We start from the raw sequence: 22,877 nt of genomic DNA on the forward strand, positions 1-22,877 counted from the left end.
TTTAGAGGAAATACAGAGAGCATGGGTAGTGTTTCCAACCAGCAAAAAGTATTCAAAGTAAGAAAGTGCCTCAGGGCAAAGATCAAATCCAGAGTGCTGTCAGAAAAATGTGGTCTTAGAGTAAAGAGGTACTGTTTGTTAAAGCCTCAGATTTCAAGGTGGAGCCTCTTAGACTGTTTCAGAAGACCTCATAAGAAAACCCAAATAGGGCCTGCTTCAGGGAGATTTGGGTGTATAGCTTTGGTCTGATGAAGTAAACTCCAATTAAGGTAATAGAAAAACCCATGTTTTTAAGAGAATTGTATTGGTGGAAGTGCCACCAGTTTGGACTCAAGAAGATAGAGATAATACAAAATAAAAAAGTTACCTTTGGACCCCTAGACTTCAACGGACAGGAAGTAAGCCAAGAAAGCTACTCAGCTACAAACTGAAGCAATGTTTCATGGAGATGAAAGTAGGATTCAGAAGATGGAACCAAAAGCTCAGAGCACAGAGTCAAAGGCCACAGAACATCATTACCGGGAAGAAGGATTGGGCCCAAATCAAGGAAATAAGACCTGTGCCTGGATGGATTTCAGAGCTGCAACGGACCAATGACTACATCCTGTCCTCCCTGTTTTTGAATAGAAGTCTGTTGTGGTTATCCTATGCCTGTACCGTCATTGTACATACTAGATGTAGGGGAGCATGTATTAATAACTCATCTCCTTGGTGTACAGGTGTTTAGATGAAGAACCAGACTCAAGGAGCCATACCCAAGAAATTGTACTGAAGGAATTTCATCTGGACCTGGTTTTGATTTATACGACAAGATCCTAGACTTTTGGGTCGACGCTGAAATGGAATTAGACTTTAGGGGTTTCAGAGAGCAGTTGGGAAGAATGTAAAATTGTTGTGGCCAGAGGGAAACTGGCAGGTTCTATTTTCCAAAGACAGCTGCACCAGTGTCTCCTGTCATCCATTCTGCTACAGAGTGATCTTGCCACACTCCCAACAAAGGCAGAGTCTGCATCTTTACAGTGATGAACCTTGGCATGCGTCTGTAGCCGTTCATCGCGCTGGGCTTTTAAGGATCCTTTCAATCTGGGAACTCATGTCTTTCAGTTCTGAGAAATTTTCTTCAATTTTTTCCTTGCCTTCATTTTCTCTTTTCTTTCAAACATCTTGTCTACTTGCATATACACCCATAGACATGTAGTTTTGTATCAATGGTATTATACTATCCATGCTGTTCTGTGTAAAATATTATTTTTCAGATTATATAGGCTGTATGTCTTTTAATATTTATCAGTACTTCCCTGGTGGTCCAGTGGCTAAGACTCCACACACTCCCTCCCAATGCAGGGGGTCCAGGTTCAGTCCTTGGTCAGGGACTCATGTGTTGCAAGTAAGAGTTAACATGCCACAGCTAAAGATCCTGCATGCTGCAACTGAGAGCTGATGCAGCCAAATAAATAAACAAATAAAGATTTGGGTTTCCCCGGTAGTCTAGTGGTTAATAATTCACACACCAATGCAGGGGACATGGGTGTGATTCCTGGTTCGGGAAGAGCCCCCATGCCATGAAGCAGCTAAGCCCATGCACCACAGCTACTGAAGCGCGAATGACTAGAGCCTGTCCTCTGCAACGAGAAAGCCGCGCACTGCAACCAAGAGAAGCCCCCCTCCCTTGCCGCAACTAGAAAAAGCCTGCTCACAGAGCAGCGAAGACCCAGTGCAACCAAAAACAAACAAATCTTTAAAAAAAATAAAGATTTATCAAATGATATGACATTTAATTTTTATCAATTAGCATGGCATGTAAACATAGCCATTACACCTGTATCTATATGTAAAATCTTTAGACCGTTTCTCACACCTGGAAGTGGCCCACACACCAAATAAAAAACTTTTTTAGACTCCGTGTCCCAATTTGAACTTCTGAAAATATGGTCACCATATGCTTAGGCATGAGTTAGGGAATGAGTGTGGTGTTTGATGTTCCCCATTACTCTTTTCATAGCTCTCCATTGCTCGTCCCTCCCTTCTTACATGATGACCCCATCTGAAATGAGTCTACGTAATGGAGAGTAGTTTAGAATTGTGATATTTTATGGAAACAATTATCTCTAATAACTTTTTGTAAAAATCATCTGTTTGTTTTGGAGTCTTAAGCCTAGTGGTGAGGCAGAATTTTTTTTCTTAGGAATCCAGATTTTCTCTTTAATCAGCAAAACCCTTTAATTTGCAAAAGATCAGTTTTGTGCCCCATTGACCGCTCAGTGAAACAAGCAAGTGTTAGAGAGCCCTTGTGTTTTTTCTTTGCTTGTAAATTCCATCAGGCTAGCCCATTAATTGCAGTGGATGGGAACTGGAGAGCTGTTCATTTGGCAATTAGCAAAGGGTGGTGGAGGAAAGGAAAATACCTTTCTGATATTTCTGCTTAGGAATTTGGGAATTCAGAATTTAGTCATAAACAACTAGATTAATGTGTTTAAATAACTTGAATCACTCTTAAATCCTTCCTTGTTTTGTAACATACTAACAAGATCTTAGAGATAGCTGAAACAGTGGTTGGAAAATTCTGTTGTGGATTTAAGATCCTGGAAAAGCATCATCCATTAATGGGCAGAGTGTTTTGGCGCTAGACAAGCAAAGATGGATTAGCTAATAGAGTGAGAAGTCCCATGTCCTGTGGTTACCTCTCTGCACAGAGGAAGTGTGTAGTTTGTAGGCAAGAGGCAATTGGAGTTTACTGTCTTTGTTTTGCAGGGCTTTTTCCTTTTTTTTTTTTTTTTTTTAATATATCATCCTAGAGAGAACAAGAACATTTAGTGACACTCAATGGTACTAATCAGGAATTTAGGATGTTGACATGAGAGGTTGTTTAAAACAAGACAGAAAAGGTTACTCTTCGTCAGCTGCATCATTCCTGGCGAGAGCTAGTAAGTTCGCTGCTTGTTTTTTGTTGTCGTTGTTAACCCATTAGAGAAACTAACCACTATATTAGTTCCGGCCAAATCCTGTCATCACTGGTCCTAAAAACCTCGGGGGGACCTCAGAGCACCTGGCCATTCTGAAAGCCTCTACTCAGTGATTGATGCGCGTCTCTGCAGGCTCCCCAAAGCCCTCCCCGCTTTCCCTGAAGCACCTTCAAGCATTTCTGCATGGCTACCCACTCTCTTCTATTCTATATCCTCCTCCTGCCTTACTGAATACTGGATTTCCCAGCTCACAACTCTTAAGAAGGAGCTTTATTTCAGAGTAGAAAAGGGCCCCCATATGTGGCCTATTATATCCATATCAACTTGCTTACCCTTTTCAAACAGCTATTGTCTTTTAATAGGGTCTGGCCTGGCAGGGGGAGTCCTTAATTCTTGCCATATAAGAATGGGCAGCTTGAGTTACAGCGAACTGCAGTTTGGTGCTCTGATCAAAAGGCTTCTGTTGTTTTTAGGGTTTCTTTTTTCCCCCTCTCCTTCCCTCTCTCTCTCTTTCTATATCCTAGGCTAATAATTCAGCACAGCAAGGTCATTACTGGCTTTGAATTGAGAGCTGAGAGTGTTAAATTACTGACCTAGAATAAAACAGATCTGGGGGGTTCTCAGGAAAGATAAAGGGATTCCGGCTAGGAAAGTGCAAGCCCAGCAACCTCACTTCTTAACTATTATTTTTTTTAATCCTCTCTGTCTCCAAAAGTCTTTTCTGGGACAAGGAAAGATCTCCAGCCAGAGAAAGTAGGTTAGGAACTCAACGACGTCTTCTGGGAATCGTGGCCCAGGTGCTAGCCGTTTACGGGGCCTGCGTGACTGTCGTTTTTGTCTCCCCACCTTGTGAATATTCCTCCCTCTTCCAGCTTGCTCCTTGGCCAGATACTGGTCCTTTATCACAGAAGTCAAATATATTTGTGATATGTCAGCAGAAAGATTATATCCCTCAGGGGGATTTCCAACATGTGAAAAGCATACCATTGAGCCCCTAAAATATTTTTCAAATACTGTCTTTAAAAGCTACTTCCATTCCATTTATATTTTGTAAATATTATTTGTCTGGTCCTCACATACTGTAACAAGAAAAATTTCCCCCACTGTGAACAAATTTGACACCTTCCCTCAACTATATTAGGTCTTCTTGAAGAAAGTCACTTCCATCCCTTTGTGCTTTGCCAAAACTATTATCTCCCATATATCTTTTTTTTCACTATTACCTCTTAAAAGCCAGGCACCATTCGTATCCTCTGGAAAATACTGACTTCCTAAATTTACTATTTTTAGAAAAGACCCTGAAATCTACTTTCACAGATTTTCTATAAAGCAAAGTAACAGTAATGAGCTTCCTTGGTGAGTCAGATGATAAAGAATCCACCTAAAATGCAGGAGACCTGGGTTCCATCCCTGAGTTGGGAAGATCCCCTGGAGGGGGGCATGGCAACCCACTCCAGTATTCTTGCTTGGAGAATCCCCATGGACATAGGTACCTGGGGGGCTGCAGTCCACGGGTCTCAACGAGTCAGACACAACTGAGCAACTGAGCACAGCACAGCAAAGTAATAATAATAGCTAGTGTTCCCTGAATGTGACAAGCATTATACAACAGGCATTATTGTCACATTTAATCTTTGGCAACCTTATATGGTAAGCATTCCTATTGTCACCATTTTACAGATAAAAAAATAATTGAGGCAAAGAGTGGTTAAGTACCTGGGCCAGAGTCACACAACTAAAAAGTGGTAAGGTGCAATACGGTGTGCTCCAGACTGCTGGTGCTGCTGCTGAGTCGCTTCGGTCGTGTCCGACTCTGTGCGACCCCAGAGACGGCAGCCCACCAGGCTCCCCCGTCCCTGGGATTCTCCAGGCAAGAGCACTGGAGTGGGGTGCCATTGCCTTCTCCGGTGCCCCAGACTAGTGCTTCTCACACTTCAACGTGTGTGTGAATCACCTGGGCATCTTGTTAAAATGAGGAATGGGATTCAGTAGGTCTGGTATGGGGTCTGAGATTCTGATTTCTTAGGGGCTTCTGTGTAACACCGATGCCGCCATCCTCGGTCCACACTTTCAGTAACAAAGCTGTAGTCATTCTTACTTCAGAACCACTCTAAAAATGTTTTAGTTATAACTAAATTTCTCATTCCATCAAGCAGTTCTATAAATACACATACTGGGCTTTTGTGTTACATTATTATTATCATCTTAACCAGTATCTTCATTCCTTTACTTTTATTGTGGTAAAATACATATTACTAACATTTCCCATTGTAACAATTCTAAGTCTACATTTCTGTGACATTAAGTACATTCACATTATTTTGCAGCCATCACCGCCATCCATCTCCAGAACTTTTTCACCTTCCCAAACTGAAACTCTAGCCATTGAACACTAATTCCCCATTTCCTCCTCCCCTGTTCCCTGATAACCACCATTCTGCTTTCTAGCTCTATGAATATGACTGCTCTAGATACTGCATCCCTGGGGAAGGAAATGGCAACCCACTCCAGTATCCTTACCTGGAAAACCTCATGAACAAAGGAGCCCGGAAAGCTACAGTGCCTGGGGTCACAAAAGAATCAGGCAGGCTTAGCAACTAAATAACAAAAGGTACTGCATGTAAGTAGAGTCGTACAATAGCTGTCTTCTTGTGACTGGCTTACTTTATTTAGCTTACTGTCCTCAAGGTTCATCCCCGTTGCAGCTTGTATCAGAATCTCCTTCCCTTTTGAGGCTAAATAGTGTTTCATTGTATGCCAGTACCACATTTTGTTTATCCACTCACTAGTCGATGGACCCTCGGGTTACTTCCACTTTTTGGCTATTGTGAATAATACTGCCGTGAACACAGGTGTACAAATATCCGAGTACTGCTTTCTTTCTTTTTTTTTTTTTGACAATAAAGCTGGAAGTGAAATTGCTGGAATATATAGTAATTCTGCCAATATCGTACTTCCTAAGGTACAAGTTTATGTTCAAGGTATTGTTTGTATCCCTCTTTTTCAAAAAAAGAAAAAGAATTTCATACTTAAATGAATCTTTAAAGGTTTGGCAGGAAAAGTGAGTTTCAGTATAGATGTCCATTAAGTTCTGTCATCTATAACTGCTTTGTGATTTTCAATCACAAAAAAATATTGAAAATGTCCTTTGTGTTTTAGAAGATTGGTAACTGGTTAAATGACACCAAGTAAAGAATTAGAGAATGGTAGTGTTCTAAAATAAATCAACATTAAGAAGGTTTGTATCACAGAGAAAGTTTAATGAGAATGAATTCAAGACTGAGCCTGACAAACAGGTGTCTGGGGAACGGGAAAATGAAAGTGAAAGTCGCTCAGTCGTGTCTGACTCTTTGCAAACCCATGCACTATACAGTCCATGGGATTCTCCAGGCCAGAACACTGGAGTGGGGAGCCTTTCCCTTCTCCAGGGGATCTTCCCAGCCCAGGGACTGAACCCAGGTCTCCCACATTGCAGGCGGAGTCTTTACCAGCTAAATTTTTACGTTCTTCCTTTAAGATTTCCTAAAGTAACTCTCCCAGGATCATCAGAGACTTTGTGGTACCCTTTTCTCTGAGGTTTTTAACTAAATGACACATTAGATTCTCATGTGTTTACAAAGCTTTGTGTAAGACCCAACCTACTATCTCGAGTTCTTTCCTCATGTATCTTTAGAAATAAAATTCTCTGTTGGAAATAAAGTAAATCAAAGTGATATTGGAATCTGATAAGTTAATAAGAAAATTTGAAGGGATATTTATAAAGGTATCAGGAAGAAACAGACTTCTTTCCATCATAGACCACTGAATCATTAAGACTGCTTTAATCATGTATGCCTAGAGCTCTCTCATTTTAGGAGTTCCCAGCTAATGCAAAAAATTTAAAAAGAATGGACTTGAATTTGGAAAGGTGAAAGAACACAAAATAACTTTTACCTAAAGTCAGGAAAATGAGTATTTTAAAAGTATAAATGAGTCAACTAGCAGCTTTTAAAGATAAGTATACATACCAAAAGACACTTTATTTTCTAAAAAGTAAGACCAACTTTGGAGATAAAACAAGAAATAACACAAAGGAGATAACTCTGGAAATAGTGGTAGTAATGTAGCACAAGACATGATGAGACGAGATGATAAGCCCAAAGAAAATGGAATCAGCAGCTGCAAGTCTGATGTACATGATTCCAACAGAGCAAACCCTGCACCACAACTCCCCTTCAACTTTATTTTCATTTTGGTATGATCAAATCCAAGAAGACTTTGTCCTGTGACTAAAGCATTTGTATGAAGCTTTTTTTTTTCCCAGCTTAATTCATATCATCTTGAACAAGAACAAAAGATGATGGTTTGAGAATTACTTGCTGGCTTTGAACCGAGAGAGCTGATAAATGTAATGCCTCCAGCTGTTGAATGGGGTGGAGGAAAGTATTTTTAACATTTAAGGGACCCATAAAAGTAGTGTTGGGTCTTCAGATCTTAATGAGAATAAAGAGATGATAAAGAAAAAAACCTTATCGTGGTAGGCAGGAAATAGAATATTCCTTAAAATGTCATCTATTGTTGTATTGATTCAAAGCTCAGACTTGCAACGGGTGGAGAAAACCTGAAAGGGAAGTTAGTATTGAGTTGAAAAGGCTAAAGAAGAAAACTGACAAGAAATTAAATGAGAATATGATTTGCGATCTGGCAGTAAAACAGATGAAAGCTGTTTTGAGGTCCGGAGGTAGAGAGTCACTGTGAGAAGGGGATGGCAGGATGTGTTGAGGGTGACTGAGGAGAGCCCTACCTGAGGCACTAAATTTAACTTCAGTAGCAGAAAAAAGGGCTTCCCCTGGCGACTTAGATGGTAAAGAATCTGCCTGCAATGCAGGAGACCTGGGTCGGGAAGATCCCCTGGAGAAGGGAATGGCACCCTACTCCAGTCTTCTGGAGAATCCCATGGATGGAGGAGCCTGGTGGGCTGTAGTCCACGGGGTCGCCAAGAGTCACACATGATTGAGCAAAAAAAGTAGTACAGATGGGATGAGCCTGTTGATAAAAGAGATACAGAGGCTTAAAGATAGAGCCAAAGAGAAAGAAACAACAGATAACAGGTTTAGCGACCACATAAGAAAGTATGTGAGATACAACATGTAGCACGAGGTAAGACACAACAGAAATACTGCCGCTTTCTAAAGAGGAGCATGCTTCGTCCAGAAAATTGTCCTCTACGGGTAGGAGACGTTTCCCCAGAGAAATCATCAAAACAAAATTACTCTGAATTTCAAGTGAAGTTAGACAAGCTCCTGGAAGTTCTGTTATCAAGAACTCTATTTAGAGACCAAGTAGCAATAAAGAAAACTAGAGATCTATGGTAACTCTTGTTAAAAAATGTCTTTACGACAGAAATATAGATCAATGGAACAAAATAGAAAGCCCAGAGATAAATCCACACACATACGGACACCTTATCTTTGACAAAGGAGGCAAGAATATACAATGGATTAAAGACAATCTCTTTAACAAGTGGTGCTGGGAAATCTGGTCAACCACTTGTAAAAGAATGAAACTAGAACACTTTCTAACACCATATACAAAAATAAACTCAAAATGGATTAAAGATCTCAACGTAAGACCAGAAACTATAAAACTCCTAGAGGAGAACATAGGCAAAACACTCTCTGACATACATCACAGCAGGATCCTCTATGACCCACCTCCCAGAATATTGGAAATAAAAGCAAAAATAAACAAATGGGACCTAATTAACCTTAAAAGCTTCTGCACATCAAAGGAAACTATTAGCAAGGTGAAAAGACAGCCTTCAGAATGGGAGAAAATAATAGCAAATGAAGCAACTGACAAACAACTAATCTCAAAAATATACAAGCAACTCCTACAGCTCAACTCCAGAAAAATAAATGACCCAATCAAAAAATGGGCCAAAGAACTAAATAGACATTTCTCCAAAGAAGACATACAGATGGCTAACAAACACATGAAAAGATGCTCAACATCACTCATTATCAGAGAAATGCAAATCAAAACCACTATGAGGTACCATTTCACACCAGTCAGAATGGCTGCAATCCAAAAGTCTACAAATAATAAATGCTGGAGAGGGTGTGGAGAAAAGGGAACCCTCTTACACTGTTGGTGGGAATGCAAACTAGTACAGCCACTATGGAGAACAGTGTGGAGATTCCTTAAAAAACTGGAAATAGAACTGCCTTATGATCCAGCAATCCCACTGCTGGGCATACACACTGAGGAAACCAGAAGGGAAAGAGACACGTGTACCCCAATGTTCATTGCAGCACTGTTTATAATAGCCAGGACATGGAAGCAACCTAGATGTCCATCAGCAGATGAATGGATAAGAAAGGAGTGGTACATATACACAATGGAGTATTACTCAGCCATTAAAAAGAATACATTTGAATCAGTTCTAATGAGGTGGATGAAACTGGAGCCTATTATACAGAGTGAAGTAAGCCAGAAGGAAAAACACCAATACAGTATACTAACGCATATATATGGAATTTAGAAAGATGGTAATAATAACCCTGTGTACGAGACAGCAAAAGAGACACTGATGTATAGAACAGTCTTATGGACTCTGTGGGAGAGGGAGAGGGTGGGAAGATTTGGGAGAATGGCATTGAAACATGTAAAATATCATGTATGAAACGAGATGCCAGTCCAGGTTCGATGCACGATACTGGATGCTTGGGGCTAGAGCACTGGGACGACCCAGAGGGATGGTATGGGGAGGGAGGAGGGAGGAGGGTTCAGGATGGGGAACACATGTATACCTGTGGCAGATTCATTTTGATATTTGGCAAAACCAATACAATTATGTAAAGTTTAAAAATAAAAAAAAAGAAAAGCATTTTCTAAATTGCTACATTGTCTTTTTATAATTTAAATTTCTAACATGCCATAAAGAGTATGTATTTAGTAATTGTCTCCTGGTGCTCTGTGCATTGATTTCCCGTCCTGAGTTACATGTATTTGCCTGTTTCTACTGGCATGAAGTAAACAACCATTTTTAAAAGTAATGTTCCTTAACACTTACAACTACAGACAGTAACAGATGTTAATGAATCATCTTACTTCTCCATTAATGCAAGTGGGTAAGGAGTTTATATGCAGTTGGGAGTTTACTGTAGCATACCAGGCCTTCAGCAATAAGTTTTGAAGTTGGAATACTTGAAAAGGGAGTTTGAAACTTTTTTTTTAACTCTGGCAGGGGGTCCTTACTGAATTAGAAACAAAGATCCAGTGGAGGGCAGTTTACTTTCAGAGAAGCAGCATGTGAGAATTTGCTCAGTGATCACCCTATGTACAAACACTCTCCTTTCCCCTTGGCATCAGATGCCCAGGGTGGCACAATCCATGGCTTGAAGTAGATTCTTTCTGCAGTTTGGTGACAGAAGAGCACTTGATGAAGTAACTGAGGAAAGAAAACTCGACACTACTTATGCCTCCCATTGCAAAACTTTTCACAGCTCTCGGGGCCTACGAGGCCGTCTCATGAGTTTTTCTCTTCATAATGCAGTTCGATGTGATCTCACTGATATCATGATCTGAAAACTAACTCTGCTACTGAGGATTATGCAGTCAGGCAGGGAAAAAAAAAGAATCCTGGTATGAAATGCCAGTGCTGTCTTCAGAGTGAACTGATAAGCTTCCGGTTCAGTGGTTCCGCTCTTGCAGAGATTACTGCTCTCATCCACCACAAGGGCAGCTTGGGTCTCACAGGTTGGTTCACCTGTCCCTAGTCAGTGACTGAAGATCAATTAGTCCCTGTTGAATTTTTTCGTCAATTGGAGATTTTTTCATTTGTTTGTTTGGAAGCCAGTGATCTCAGATACTCTACTCCTAATTTAGCTGAGAATGAGAAGATGAAGAGGATGGTGGATACCCGCCTGCAGCACGGCAGATGTCCATTTTCTATACTGCTGACACTCACATCTTCCTGCCCAACAGAGAAGAGACCCTGCAGCCAGCTCACCTGATGCATGAACTGGGCAGAACCTATTCCACACGTACTGTACAGTAAAGACAGTAAAGACTTGGTCGGATTTCCCTGTGGACACAGAATCGAATTGTTCATTGATTTGTTTCCTGTTGTGAGTACATTGTATATTGAACAATAGATTATAACAGCCCGGGAGAGTTAGAAGGTTTAGAAATTCCGCAGTAAACTTTTGTGCAGAAATTCCTTTGTAGCACTATGAGAAAGAAACTGGTATGAGACAACTTCTGCTCAAGTGTGTTGTCTAAGCTGCAACATAGGCCAAGCTGACATGCTTCACTGACTTCTCTCATCAAGTTGGCCCTGCAGAACTCTATAGCAGAAAAGCAATGGAAAGAAAACATTTAAGGGCTTTAGGCTTCATCTGAATTTCATAAGGCGGGAAAGAACAAATACAGGCATAGTTAGTTCAGGGGACCAAATCATGCCACGGGAATATATCTTTAGGGTTTGGCGACTTTTTGCAGAACAAAACTCCAGTCTGTTAGTCTTGCCAATTCGATAGTGGGAAATAGGCCACAAAAGGTTTCTTTTCTATTCCCTCTATAGGGAATATCTTTTTTCCTTCTGCTTCCAGAAACAGTAAAGGGCTACTTTAAACCATGATTCTTTCTAAAGTATGTTGGATCTCTGATCTTATTTATTTTTCAGAGCTTGGTCTACACCCTGTATATTTATCACCTTGGTGTGGCCAGTTTGTTCTGCATAATGGGGTGTGGTCTGTTCTCATAGATTGCTTCTTTGATAAATCTGTTTAGGATTTCTTGCAAATAAAACTCATCTTGAAACGGCAAAAGGCAGTTCCAATTCTAAAAGAAGATCATATACTCTAATGAGCTAGCCTGATTTTAGAGAGAAAAAAAGGAGATAAGTGACTGGCCTAAGAAGAAGGAACTGTTGCAATCCAATTTAACTGTGTAGGTCAAGATTCATTGGCTGTTTTCATTTTGAGGAAGAGCAAAGAGTATCTGGAAGATATGAAGTATTATAGGAGCTTTGAACTTTTGCCTCTTGGCACATTGAACATGAGCTGGAATATTTTAATTTGGTCCTTTTGCGCTTTGCTATTTCTCTATATAGAATGTGAATGGCTATGTATATAAATCTACTATGATTACATTTATATTTAATTCTTTCTTTGACAGTCCTTCAGTGACTGACTACTTAACCAAAGTAACTTAAATCAGTTCTAACCTTTTGCTTTTTAATATTCAAAATTAAGATATTTATGTGAAATTTATATCATAAATGAATCCTTAGAACTTCTTTAGTTTTTCTGGAGAAAACAGATACCACTTAATAGAAGTCTGTTGACTTTTTTCTATGTAAACAACCTTTGTTATTAAATGAGAAAATGAAATTGTATCAAAACTATTTAACATGTTTACAAATGTCTGGTTATAAAGGTCATTAATTTTAAACAGCTTCTGCTATATTTTTTTGATATGATACTCTAGAATTAATTAAATAGTAAGCAAATAAAATGGTAAAACTGAAATTTAATTCACTTATTTTCTTGTTAAAATCAATTTGAGACATTTCTTCTCAGACAACTTCGTTTTAATAAATTTATTTATACCTTTTAGGATTAGAAATTATTTGCAAAGATCCAGAGAGTTCCTGAACTTTTTATTCATGACATCTTAAAAAGAAATCATCAGATACACCTATGAACTGGACGAAAGAACACCTGTATTATGCTAACTTTAGCATAAGAAAGAATAGGAAATAAAAACATATACATCTACCTATTCTTTATTATAGAAAACAAACTTGTAGATGAAATGATGTAATTAGGTAGAAAATCACCATTTGGCAAAAGCATCATAATTTTTATTGCTTCTGGCAAGGATTATCATTAGATGCTGAAAGTCGTAAATGAAGATTTGAAGAGTAACAGTATATTTCCCACAAGATACTTACTCATTACAAAGGATGAGTTCACCGCTCTACAGTGGGTGAACCTGGCAGACACTGCTTTACCTAAATAATCTAAGTTAATATCACCATAATTAGATTAATCCACAGCAAGTGCCTCTTGATATGATGCGCTAGGAAAACTCAGCATCACTTCCGTGATAATCCTGCCAAAAGAGTATAACCTGAACCTAATAGTGAGGAAACATTAGACAAACCCAAACTGGAGTAAAATCTGTACTCTTAAAATGTCAGTGTCATGAAATACAAAGACCCAGGAACTGTTTCCAATTAAAGGAGACTAAAAAGTCATGACAACCGAAGGCAATGTTTTGTCTTGAATTCTCTTTTCCTGTAAAGGAGACATTATTGAAACAGTTGGTGAAAACTTAATAAGGTCTGTAGATTAGATCAAAGTATTATATCAATTTTATTATATAAAATAAGGTGTTATATCAATGATATTGTATTGTTCATTGTACTATTGTTACATAAGAAAATTACTTATTTTGGGGGAAATACATAATGTGTTTAGGGGTAAAGGAGCATCATGTCCACAAGTTATTCTTGAATAGTTGTGAAATATATATATATATATATATATATATATATATTTATACATGTATGTATGGGTGTGATAGAGACTGAGAGAGGAAGAATGTTGTAGTGAAAGCAAATGTAGTAAAATATTCACAACCAGGTAATCAAGGTGAGGGATATTCAGGAATCCCTTGTGCTATTCTTGTCACTTTTCTGTAAATTTGAAATTGTTTCAGAGTAGAAAAAAAATGAAATCTCAAGGGAATAAAACTAAAAACTTACAGAAAATGAAAGAATTTACTGAATGAAGTTTAAACAATGGTTTTGGAGAACTCCATTTGAGGCAGGCATCTGGTATACTTTTGCATGCCCTTTTAAGATATTTTTAGGAACTTTTATGTTTGGTTTTACAGGTAAGCTTGAGGACATTTTTTTTTCAAAATTTGTGATCCAATTTTATTTATTTATTAATTTTTATTAACGTATAGGTGACCTACAATATTATGTTTCAGATGTACAGCATAATAATTCAATATTTTTATAGAGTATACTTCATACAAAGTTATTATAAAATATTGGCTATATTCCCTGTGCTGTACATTGCATCCTTGTAACTTATTTACTTTATACCTTGTAGTTATACGTCTGAATCCTATCCATTTATTTTACCCCTCCCTCTACCCCTCTCCCCTCTGCTGCTGCTAAGTCACTTCAGTTGTGTCCGACTCTGTGTGGTAAAAAAACAAGATCCAACTATTTACTACTCAGAAGAGTATTTGCCTTTTTAAAATTAGCAAAAAGATTGAAATTAAGAGCATGGAAAAAAATATGCCAGAGAGCATGGAAAAAATATGCCAGGCAAATACCAATCAAAAAAAAATGCTAGTATTGCAGAATTACAACACTAATATCAGACCAAAGTCCTGGACTTTTAAAAAGATCATAGAATGTTGACTTTCAGTATCACTAGTATGGCTGGCTACAAACATAAATCCTAATACTTTCTTCCTGGTATCATTCATCTGTTTTTTTCTTATATTTCTTAAGCGGTATCTACTACATGTTAGGTAATGTAATGGAGACAAAGATGAGTACAAACGAATTGATTACTGTATAGAATCTAATAGAGAAAATAAATCCAGTCACTTTAAAACAAGGCAGCAAATTGTGAGTATCATCAAGAGAGTTGTAAGTGATATATGATGGGAATTGGCTGTGGTGGTGGAATCAGGAAAAGACTTCATACACATGGTATTTGAGATGGTCCTAGAAGATTGGATAGAATTTAAGAGGTGGGGGTGGTAGGAAAAAGATATTTCAGGTTGAAGAAAAACAGTGAAGTTTGGAGTAATTGTGTTTTCTACTTTTTCTTTACAGCCATCTTATCTAAAAGAATTTCACTGGCTGTGTTAAGATTGTCTATTAACTCCTTAGGTAGTGATTATGATCTCCATACTAATAAGCTGCCACGCTAATTCCTGCTTATTTTTATTTTTAATTAAATGTGAGTTTTATTGGTATGAGTTATCTAAAGATGGTAGTGTAAACACAATTCTAAATCTTTTTATATTCAATATTATCTGACTTACCCTGTTGTATAAAATTCCTATTTTATAAATTCTTGTGTATATTTGTATTCATCTGTAAATGAGGCTCAGCTAGATTCTTCAATGCGTAAATTACTCCCTAGTTTTAAAAAAGCTATTTTTTTAAAAGCTGCACGAAGAATAGAATTTCACTAGTATTAGTTCCATTTTACCCTAGACCATGACCTAGATACCAGCTTGTTTCCCTTGAGGGGCGTGCAGTACACTTTGGGACTAATTCTTTGCTGGTAGCTTCATAAATTTAGGCTCAAATGTTATCATTTGCTAGACTTCATTTGCTGGAAATGTGGCCTACTCCATTTACCTGTAACAGCTCATTTGCTTTATTTTTCATTTTCCTTTACTCAAGACTACAGCACTGCAAACTGCATAATTAGGTTAACACTTTCATTGCTTTTTAAAAATCTCTCTTCTAATTCTTTGCCAGATGTTGTCCTCATACTTCCTCATAGTATCTTAGAAGTAAGATTTCTAGGCTCGTTTTCCATAGGGAAAGAAGGGCATGTAATTTTCTTTTTCATACAGTGTTGTTAATATTAACAGAAAGAGGCTAATTTTATCCCAAGTGATAATATGCTCCATGTTAAAGACAGATTAGACACTTCCCTCTAAACTTGGTCAGGGAAAAGGAAAATGGATTAGATGGCTCCTGACATTTTTTTCCTGTTCAGTTCGGAGACTCAGAATATTTTCCCCCTTTAAATAAACAAATGAAAAGTGGCATTTGGAATTACCACTATCCCTCTATTGCTTGCCCTCTTCAGTTTAATGTCTGCTTCTCTACAAAGATTAACATGTTTTCCACTCATGATTTATTTGTCAGGGACTTTAGGAGTTTTCTGGAACCAGAAGTCTGTCTTTGGTAGTGATGATTACTGGATAATTGCCTATTCTTTGGTGGATTTTCCATTTTTAGATTACGCCAGGCTCTGCAGTCTTTATTTCTTTGGCAGAAGAACCCGAAGGCAATGGAGTGTATTTTTCCCCTTCCCCAGCCCAGCTTAAACAATGACTCACTCGGGCCCTGGGGCTTTGCTTCTTACTCCCATTCAGGGGCCACTTTCTACCCTTGTTTTCCTTATTTGCCTTTAGTGTCTGTCTGGAACCTTTTATATCTTTGGCATGTGGACTTTCCTCTAAGGTGATTGTCAGAGAGGTATACAACGCTACCCCCAAATTGGAACAGACAATCCAGTTGTGTTTTCCATAAGCCACGTTGTTCTTAAGGCACCTAATATAGGTCAATTGTTTAGCCGCTCAGTCGTGTCCCACTCTTTGCAACCCCATAGGCTGTAACCTGCCAGGCTCTTCTGTCCATGGGATTTCCCAGGCAAGAATACTGGAGTGGATTGCCATTTCCTTCTCCAGATAGAGGCCAGAGAGAAGATAAAAAGAATGTCATTAAGGAAACGTAATTTCAAATGGGGTAGAAGGAGAAGTATTCTCCAAGAGGATATGAGTGCCAGTTTATCATCGAGCTAAAGACAAAGATTTCCCTCTATATGAGATGTTCCAACAACTGATTAAAGCTTCCTTAGAGTGTACACACACACACACACACACACACACACACGAGGTGGCATTCAGAGGAATTGGACTCCAAGAGTTTCCAAAGAGATATAGTTATGTGAAGAGAATTCCTCATACAGCAACTTGGTCTAATCTGTAGTACAGAGTTTTGTTGGAGAAAAGATTTTTCTCTGGGCAGTCGTTCTATATATTCTTGACTTTTTATTCTAATTCCAGTCTTCTATAACTATCCATCTAGTGATGATTTCTTGCTTTTTCTCTTTGCAGTTTTAACAGTGTATGTCAGGGAACTCATATTCTTTTCCGGGAATTCAGCTTCATCCAAGCCACCCCTCACAACAGGGCATCATTCCTACGCGCCTTCTGGAGATGCTTCCGAACTGTAGGCAAAAATGGCGGTAAGTCTTCCCGAATTCTTTCCTAGCCTTCCTTTATTCCCTCTAAACTTCTTTCTTCTTGCTCAGCATAAATACTGTTTTAGTGCATGCGCTTCAAGGCTCTTGGAACACGTTACTTTTAAGGAGCTATCTGTCTGTATCAGAGACACTGCCATCAGTAATACTATCACCATCACTGACGATACTCGTTAAGGTCCAAGTGTAGCTTTATGTGCAGTAATTCATTTAATCTTCACAGCATCTCTCTCTGGTAGATACTATAATTCCTATTTTACAACAAATTAAACTTAAGATCAATTTGCATGTTGGTTCTGCATCTTTTTGATTATAACCCAAGGAAAATATTAAGAAAAATGCTGATTGAAAATGCCTTATATTGACTAAGACCTTACTTTGCTGAGGTGAAGTGTGAAAGACCCTTAGTGAGAGCTTCTTCTTAAAAAATGACACTAGATTACATTCTTACATTTAGACTACTAAAATAGATTTAATTACTCCAAACTTTTCAGACCTAGACTATATCAAAACCTCTGTTCACATCTGTTTTCAAGGACTTGTTTTTATTCCTGTTTTCATATTATGTGCTTTTCCAAATAAGTATTGAATGCCTTTAAGACAGTTTCTATAGGAATGGTAACTTAAAGTAGAGAGGAAGGCCAAAATGATTTCCTCATTCATTCAACAAGTATTTCTGGTAAACTTGCCATGTGCCTGGCTCTGGGGTTATAGTAAGTGAATAGGTATGCTCCCTGCTTTTATTGAATTTGCAAGATTTCCTACCCTGATCTAATTGATGGTATTGCTATTTTATATATAGACACTGAAACTTTTTTACTTAAAGATCTTTCTGCCTATTTTCTTATTAAATCATTTCACTATCCTAAGAAATAGATAAGGTAGATATTATTGTGCCTATTTTATAAAGTGCAAAATTGTATAACTTGCAAAATGATTTCACAGTAGCAAAGATGGAAATAGAACTCAGATTTACTGGTACTCTATTTCTACTGGTACTCTTTGCGATCCCATGGACAGTAGCCTGTACCAGGCTCCTCCGTCCATGGGATTTTCTAGGCAAGAGTACTGGAGTGGGTTGCCATTTCCTTCTCCAGGGAATCTTCCCGATCCAGGGATCGAAGCCAGGTCTCCCGCACTGATAGACAGATGCTTTACCGGCTAAGCCACCAGGGGACCTCTATTTCTGCTATTGACATGTAACTCGAGAGATCATCCGTCTAAGTTACACTCTCGTGCCAGTGTACTGAGAATAGCATTGTCTTCTTTACAAATGACAGTAGGCAAAAATCAATGTGAATGAGATTTTAAGTGAACTGGATCAGAAACACTATCTCATTGATCTCCACATAAGCTGGGAGCTATGAGTGTACCGGTGAATTTTGTACTATTTCATCTTTCCTATCTTTCCTAATCCCTTCTCTGTCCTTTAACCAGTCAGCAAATATATATTGAATACTCACTATATTGAAGAATGGTGCGCATAGCTAGAGTTGGTTTCTGTGAAATAGCACAAGAAGATAACTATGGAAAACAGTCCTCAGATATCCTTAATTCTTCTCATGATTATGGATCATGATTATGGAGCAGTGGACTATACGCAGTGTCCTTTTCTTTATCTTTTGTGTGTGTGCATGCTCAGTTGCTTCAGTCGTGTCCAACTCTTTGGGACCCCAGAGACTGTAGCCCACCAGGCTCCTCTGTCCATGGGATTCTCCAGACAAGAATACTGGAGTGGTTGCCATTCCCTCCTCCAGGGGATCTTCTCGACCCAGGGATCAAACCCAAGTCTCCTGTATTGCAGGCAGATTAGCTTACCCCTGAGCCACCAGAAATTTGGAGAAGGAAATGGCACCCCACTCCAGTACTCTTGCCTGGAAAACCCCATGGATGGAGGAGCCTGGTGGGCTACAGTCCATGGGGTTGCTAAGAGTCGGACACGACCGAGTGACTTCACTTTCACTTTTCGCTTTCATGCATTGGAGAAGGAAATGGCAACCCACTCCAGTATCCTTCCCTAGAGAATCCCAGGGACAGAGGAGCCTGGTGGGCTGCCGTCTATGGGGTCGCACAGAGTCGGACACAACTGAAGCGACTTAGCAGCAGCAGCAGCATCAAGTAATGATTGATTCATTCAGCTGCTGAAAAGAGGCAACCCCAGATTCTCCTTATTTCTCCTGTGCTACCAAAAGGACCTAGATTTTATGCTGGATATCTATTGTCATGCTTCTTAATCAGTCTCTGATTTCTTAAACACCGAAGACAGCATTTATGTCTAGGTGACCCTCAGGTCTTTGGTTAAATAGTTTTAATATATTCTCAGTTTCTTCTAGGAAACTGTAGAACATCATTCTGCCCAGAATGTGTCAGTCCCCAGTTTTCATCCAGAATGAGCAAAAACACTCAGAGGCATGGTTCCAAAGGAAAGTATTTATTAAGCCCCATTTTTTCAATTAGAATGCCAAGTACCAGACGCCTATTCAATGGAGCTGCTATTATATTGTTCTCCTGCAGATGACTTCCTTAGAACATCATGTACATGTTTTAGCATCATTGAGAGGAAACTAACTCTTCTGGGAGGTAGCAAGAGAAGCGCAGAGTTCCAGCCTAACATATCTAAAAATGAAGTCACCTGTAGAAAAGTAAGGCTCTGACCCCTTCTGGCAAGAAAAGTTTCATCCCGGGTTCTAGCAGCACAGAGCTGCAGTGTCGTTCCTGCATGACTGAGTCCCGAATGGCACTCATCTCCCTAGGTTTGGAAGTCAAATAACCTCATGAAAACTGTAGTGAATCTCTTGCTATCTAGACAACTTTAGACTCTGGGAAGCAAAAAGATCTACTCAAATGTAATGAGCCTTCAAAATTCGACTTCTCACTTTGGTATTTCTTTCAATACAGAAAGATTAATCTAAATTTTCCACGTCTGGCAAAGACTGAAATTCCCCTGAAGTAAATCTTTACTTCTGTTTAGGGATATTGGCTCAAAGAGCTTTTGTCCACAGTTGATTTTCACAGTTTATGAGAATTTAGTTTTGAGCTTTGTGCTTTTACCAAGGAATATATATGTTTTCTTTAATAAAATAATGATGCTAAAGGAAGTGTCCTCCTGCTATAAACAACTAGAAAATCAGACAAAATGTCTGGAACAACTGTTTCAGAAACTGGACCAACAATCAATGTGGAACTGTGGTCTCTGAGAGGCAGTTGCCAAGTGACAGTTCAGGGAGATCACGAGGGTCTTACGAGTTGAGGAGACGAGGGCTGGGGTTTAGGGAGGCCGCGGTGGCCAGCATTTGCAGGGCCAAGTACTAGAGAGGAGTATGTTGCTCACTTAGCTCCAGAGATGCAAGGAGGTATTCGAGTCTTTGGCTACAAACTATGCACATGTGTGGGTTGGAAAAAGACCGACCGGAAAACAGTAGGCAAGACGATTCCTGGCATGTTCACAGGGCTAGTTCACACTTCTACCAGTTGGAGTGGAGAAACCTCAAACTGCACAGGGCATCGGATTGAGTCCTCAGCCACTGAAGTAAGCATCAGGCTGATCTGCAAGTGACTGCACACGAAAACACAATTCAATACTCCTTAAAGGAATTCAACAAAATCCAGTGCTCTGCAATGTAAAATTCATGAAGTCTGGCGTCCAACTAGAACGTACAGGAAGCAGGAAGATATGACGCATAACGGGCAGAAAAAACAAATCAGTAGAAACACAGACTCAGAAATGACAGAGATGGGGGACTAGCTGCCTAGGACCTTTAAACAGTTAAGTCGTACAGATGTACTCAAGTATGTAAGGAAAACATGAATATGACTAGGAGGTAAATGAAAGATGTTAGGAAGACCTAAATGGAATTTCTAGACATATAAAATATAGTATCAGAAATAAAAATATTGATAATGATAACATTTAATATTTATTAAGTAGATTATCTCACTTTTTAATCCTATGTATTAAGTAGATACTTTCATTATCTCCTCTGCACAGAAAACGAAGCTGAGATTTTTGAAATTTAAATAACTGGTCTAGGTCACACACCTAAAAGTGTGTGATCAAGGAATGCCAGAGAAGCCAGAGAAAACTGACTAGAGACAGTATTGTGTTTTTAATGTAAAGGTGTTCTCTACTGGAGGGTGTGTAAGATGCTGGAAATACAGATAAGTAAATGACAGTGCTTGCCCTCAAGGAGCTCGAGTTCTGGGAGAAGAAACAGAGCAGCCTGGAAGTAGTCTCCATGCAGCGTAAGTGATCACTGAAGTCTGTATAAGAGTCAGTGACCGCACAGGAGAGAAATAGTCCTTCCTGCAGACGCTGGAGAAGCTGTAAAGAAGTAAAGAGAATGAGGCTGGACCTTGGACTAGTAGAAGGCTATTGAGCAAAGGAGTACGTTCTAAACAGAAAACTCTCGCAGTTTTGAAAACATAACATGAAACACCACGGTTCCTTTGGGAAATGGTAAGAAGTACTATGTGGCAACAGAAAATACTGCTGAATGCTTATTGTGCCAGCCACTGAACAGAAATTCTGTTCACGTATTCATTTATTTCATTCACACGACAAACTTGAGTTGGTGTGATTATTATCCCATTTCTCCTAAAGAAACTAAGAGAAGTTAAGTGACTCGCACAGGCTATACGGTTTGTAAGTAGCACAGCTCATATTCAAACTTCAGTCTTGACAAAGGCCACACTTTTTTTTTATTGAATTGTAGTTGATTTACAATGTTGCCTTAATTTCTGATGTACAGCAAAGTGATTCAGTTATACATATATACATACTGTTTTCCATTATGTTTCTTTTATCTTTGTTACAAGATATTGAATATAATTCCCTGTTCTATACAATAGGATCTTGTTAATCTGATTTGCTAATCCCAATTCTAATTTATCCCTCCCGCACTCCCTTCCCCTTTGGTAATCAGAAGTTTGTTTTCTGTGTCTGTGAGTCTGTTTCATAAGTTCCTTTGTGTCAGATTTGAGGTCCCACATGCAAGTGACATCATATGGTACTTGCTTTCCCTTTCTGACTGGCTTCCCTCACTATGACAATCTCTGGGTCGGTACTTGCTTTCCCTTTCTGACTGACTCCCTCACTATGTCAATCTCTGGGTCGGTACTTGCTTTCCCCTTTTCTGACTGGCTTCCCTCACTATGACAGTCTCTGGGTCCAGCCATGTTGCTGCCACTGGCAAAATTTCGTTCACCAAGGCCACATCTGAACGACCGTTAGACTGACTGAACACGTGCTACCCCCAGTGTCAAAGGGCTCTGTGTCCTCTGAAGTTCGTGCCTTCTCCTGGACATGGCAGGACTCTATCGATTTGTGTGATGTTTTCACTTCTGACATTGGCACAAGCATGGGAAGCAGAATGGAAGGTGGATAGTAAGCCTGAAGCCAGAGACCAGACAGGAGATAATTGTAATCAAACAGGAAGTGGCTGTGGAGATGAAAAGTTATTTAAGGAGTTGGTTTGACAGGACTTGCAGATTTATTGTGAGTGTAGGGTATGGGAAAGAGTCGAAAATGAATGCCAGAAGCTGAAATATTTCCAATTTTATCCCTCCCCTCCTTTTTTCCTTTCCTTTTATTTTCCCTTTCACCTTTTAGGTTTTACTCTGGATTCGCTGAGGTTTTGTCTTCATTGTCTAGGTGTATTTATTCACTAAAAAAAATTATGTATGGTGGGCTACAGTCCTTGGAGTCGCGAAAGACATAACTTAGTGACTAAACAACGATCAGCAGTGCGTGGGATTAGACAGAAATTCTTGCTCTCATGGAGTTTGTGGTCTGATAATCAGAGATTGAAAGTGAACGTGAAAGTCGCTCAGTCGTGTCCGACTCGTTGAATGCCATGGACTATATATATACAGTCCATGGAATTCTCCAGGC

General features: G+C 39.2%; 1 protein-coding gene across 10 annotated transcripts in view; it reads left to right on the top strand.

The window, feature by feature from the left end:
• CSTPP1 (centriolar satellite-associated tubulin polyglutamylase complex regulator 1) overlaps positions 1-22,877 on the top strand; it is a 210,257-nt gene that overhangs the window by 72,177 nt on the left and 115,203 nt on the right. For 7 of the 10 annotated variants that reach the window (XM_086341576.1, XM_086341568.1, XM_086341577.1 and 4 more), the window contains one exon: positions 16,842-16,972. The exons of the other annotated variants lie outside the window; for them this stretch is intronic. Coding sequence is in view for 3 of the 7 variants with exons in the window: in XM_086341568.1 (XP_086197694.1) it covers positions 16,842-16,972 (131 nt within the window). In the remaining 4 variants the exon portion in view is untranslated. The remainder of the gene's footprint in view (positions 1-16,841; positions 16,973-22,877) is intronic. 10 annotated transcript variants of the gene reach the window in all.

The sequence above is a fragment of the Bos grunniens genome, chromosome 15, assembly GCF_055505025.1.
Source record: "Bos grunniens cultivar Pamir isolate PY7600 chromosome 15, Bosgru_T2T1.0, whole genome shotgun sequence".
NCBI classification, from domain to species: domain Eukaryota; kingdom Metazoa; phylum Chordata; class Mammalia; order Artiodactyla; family Bovidae; genus Bos; species Bos grunniens.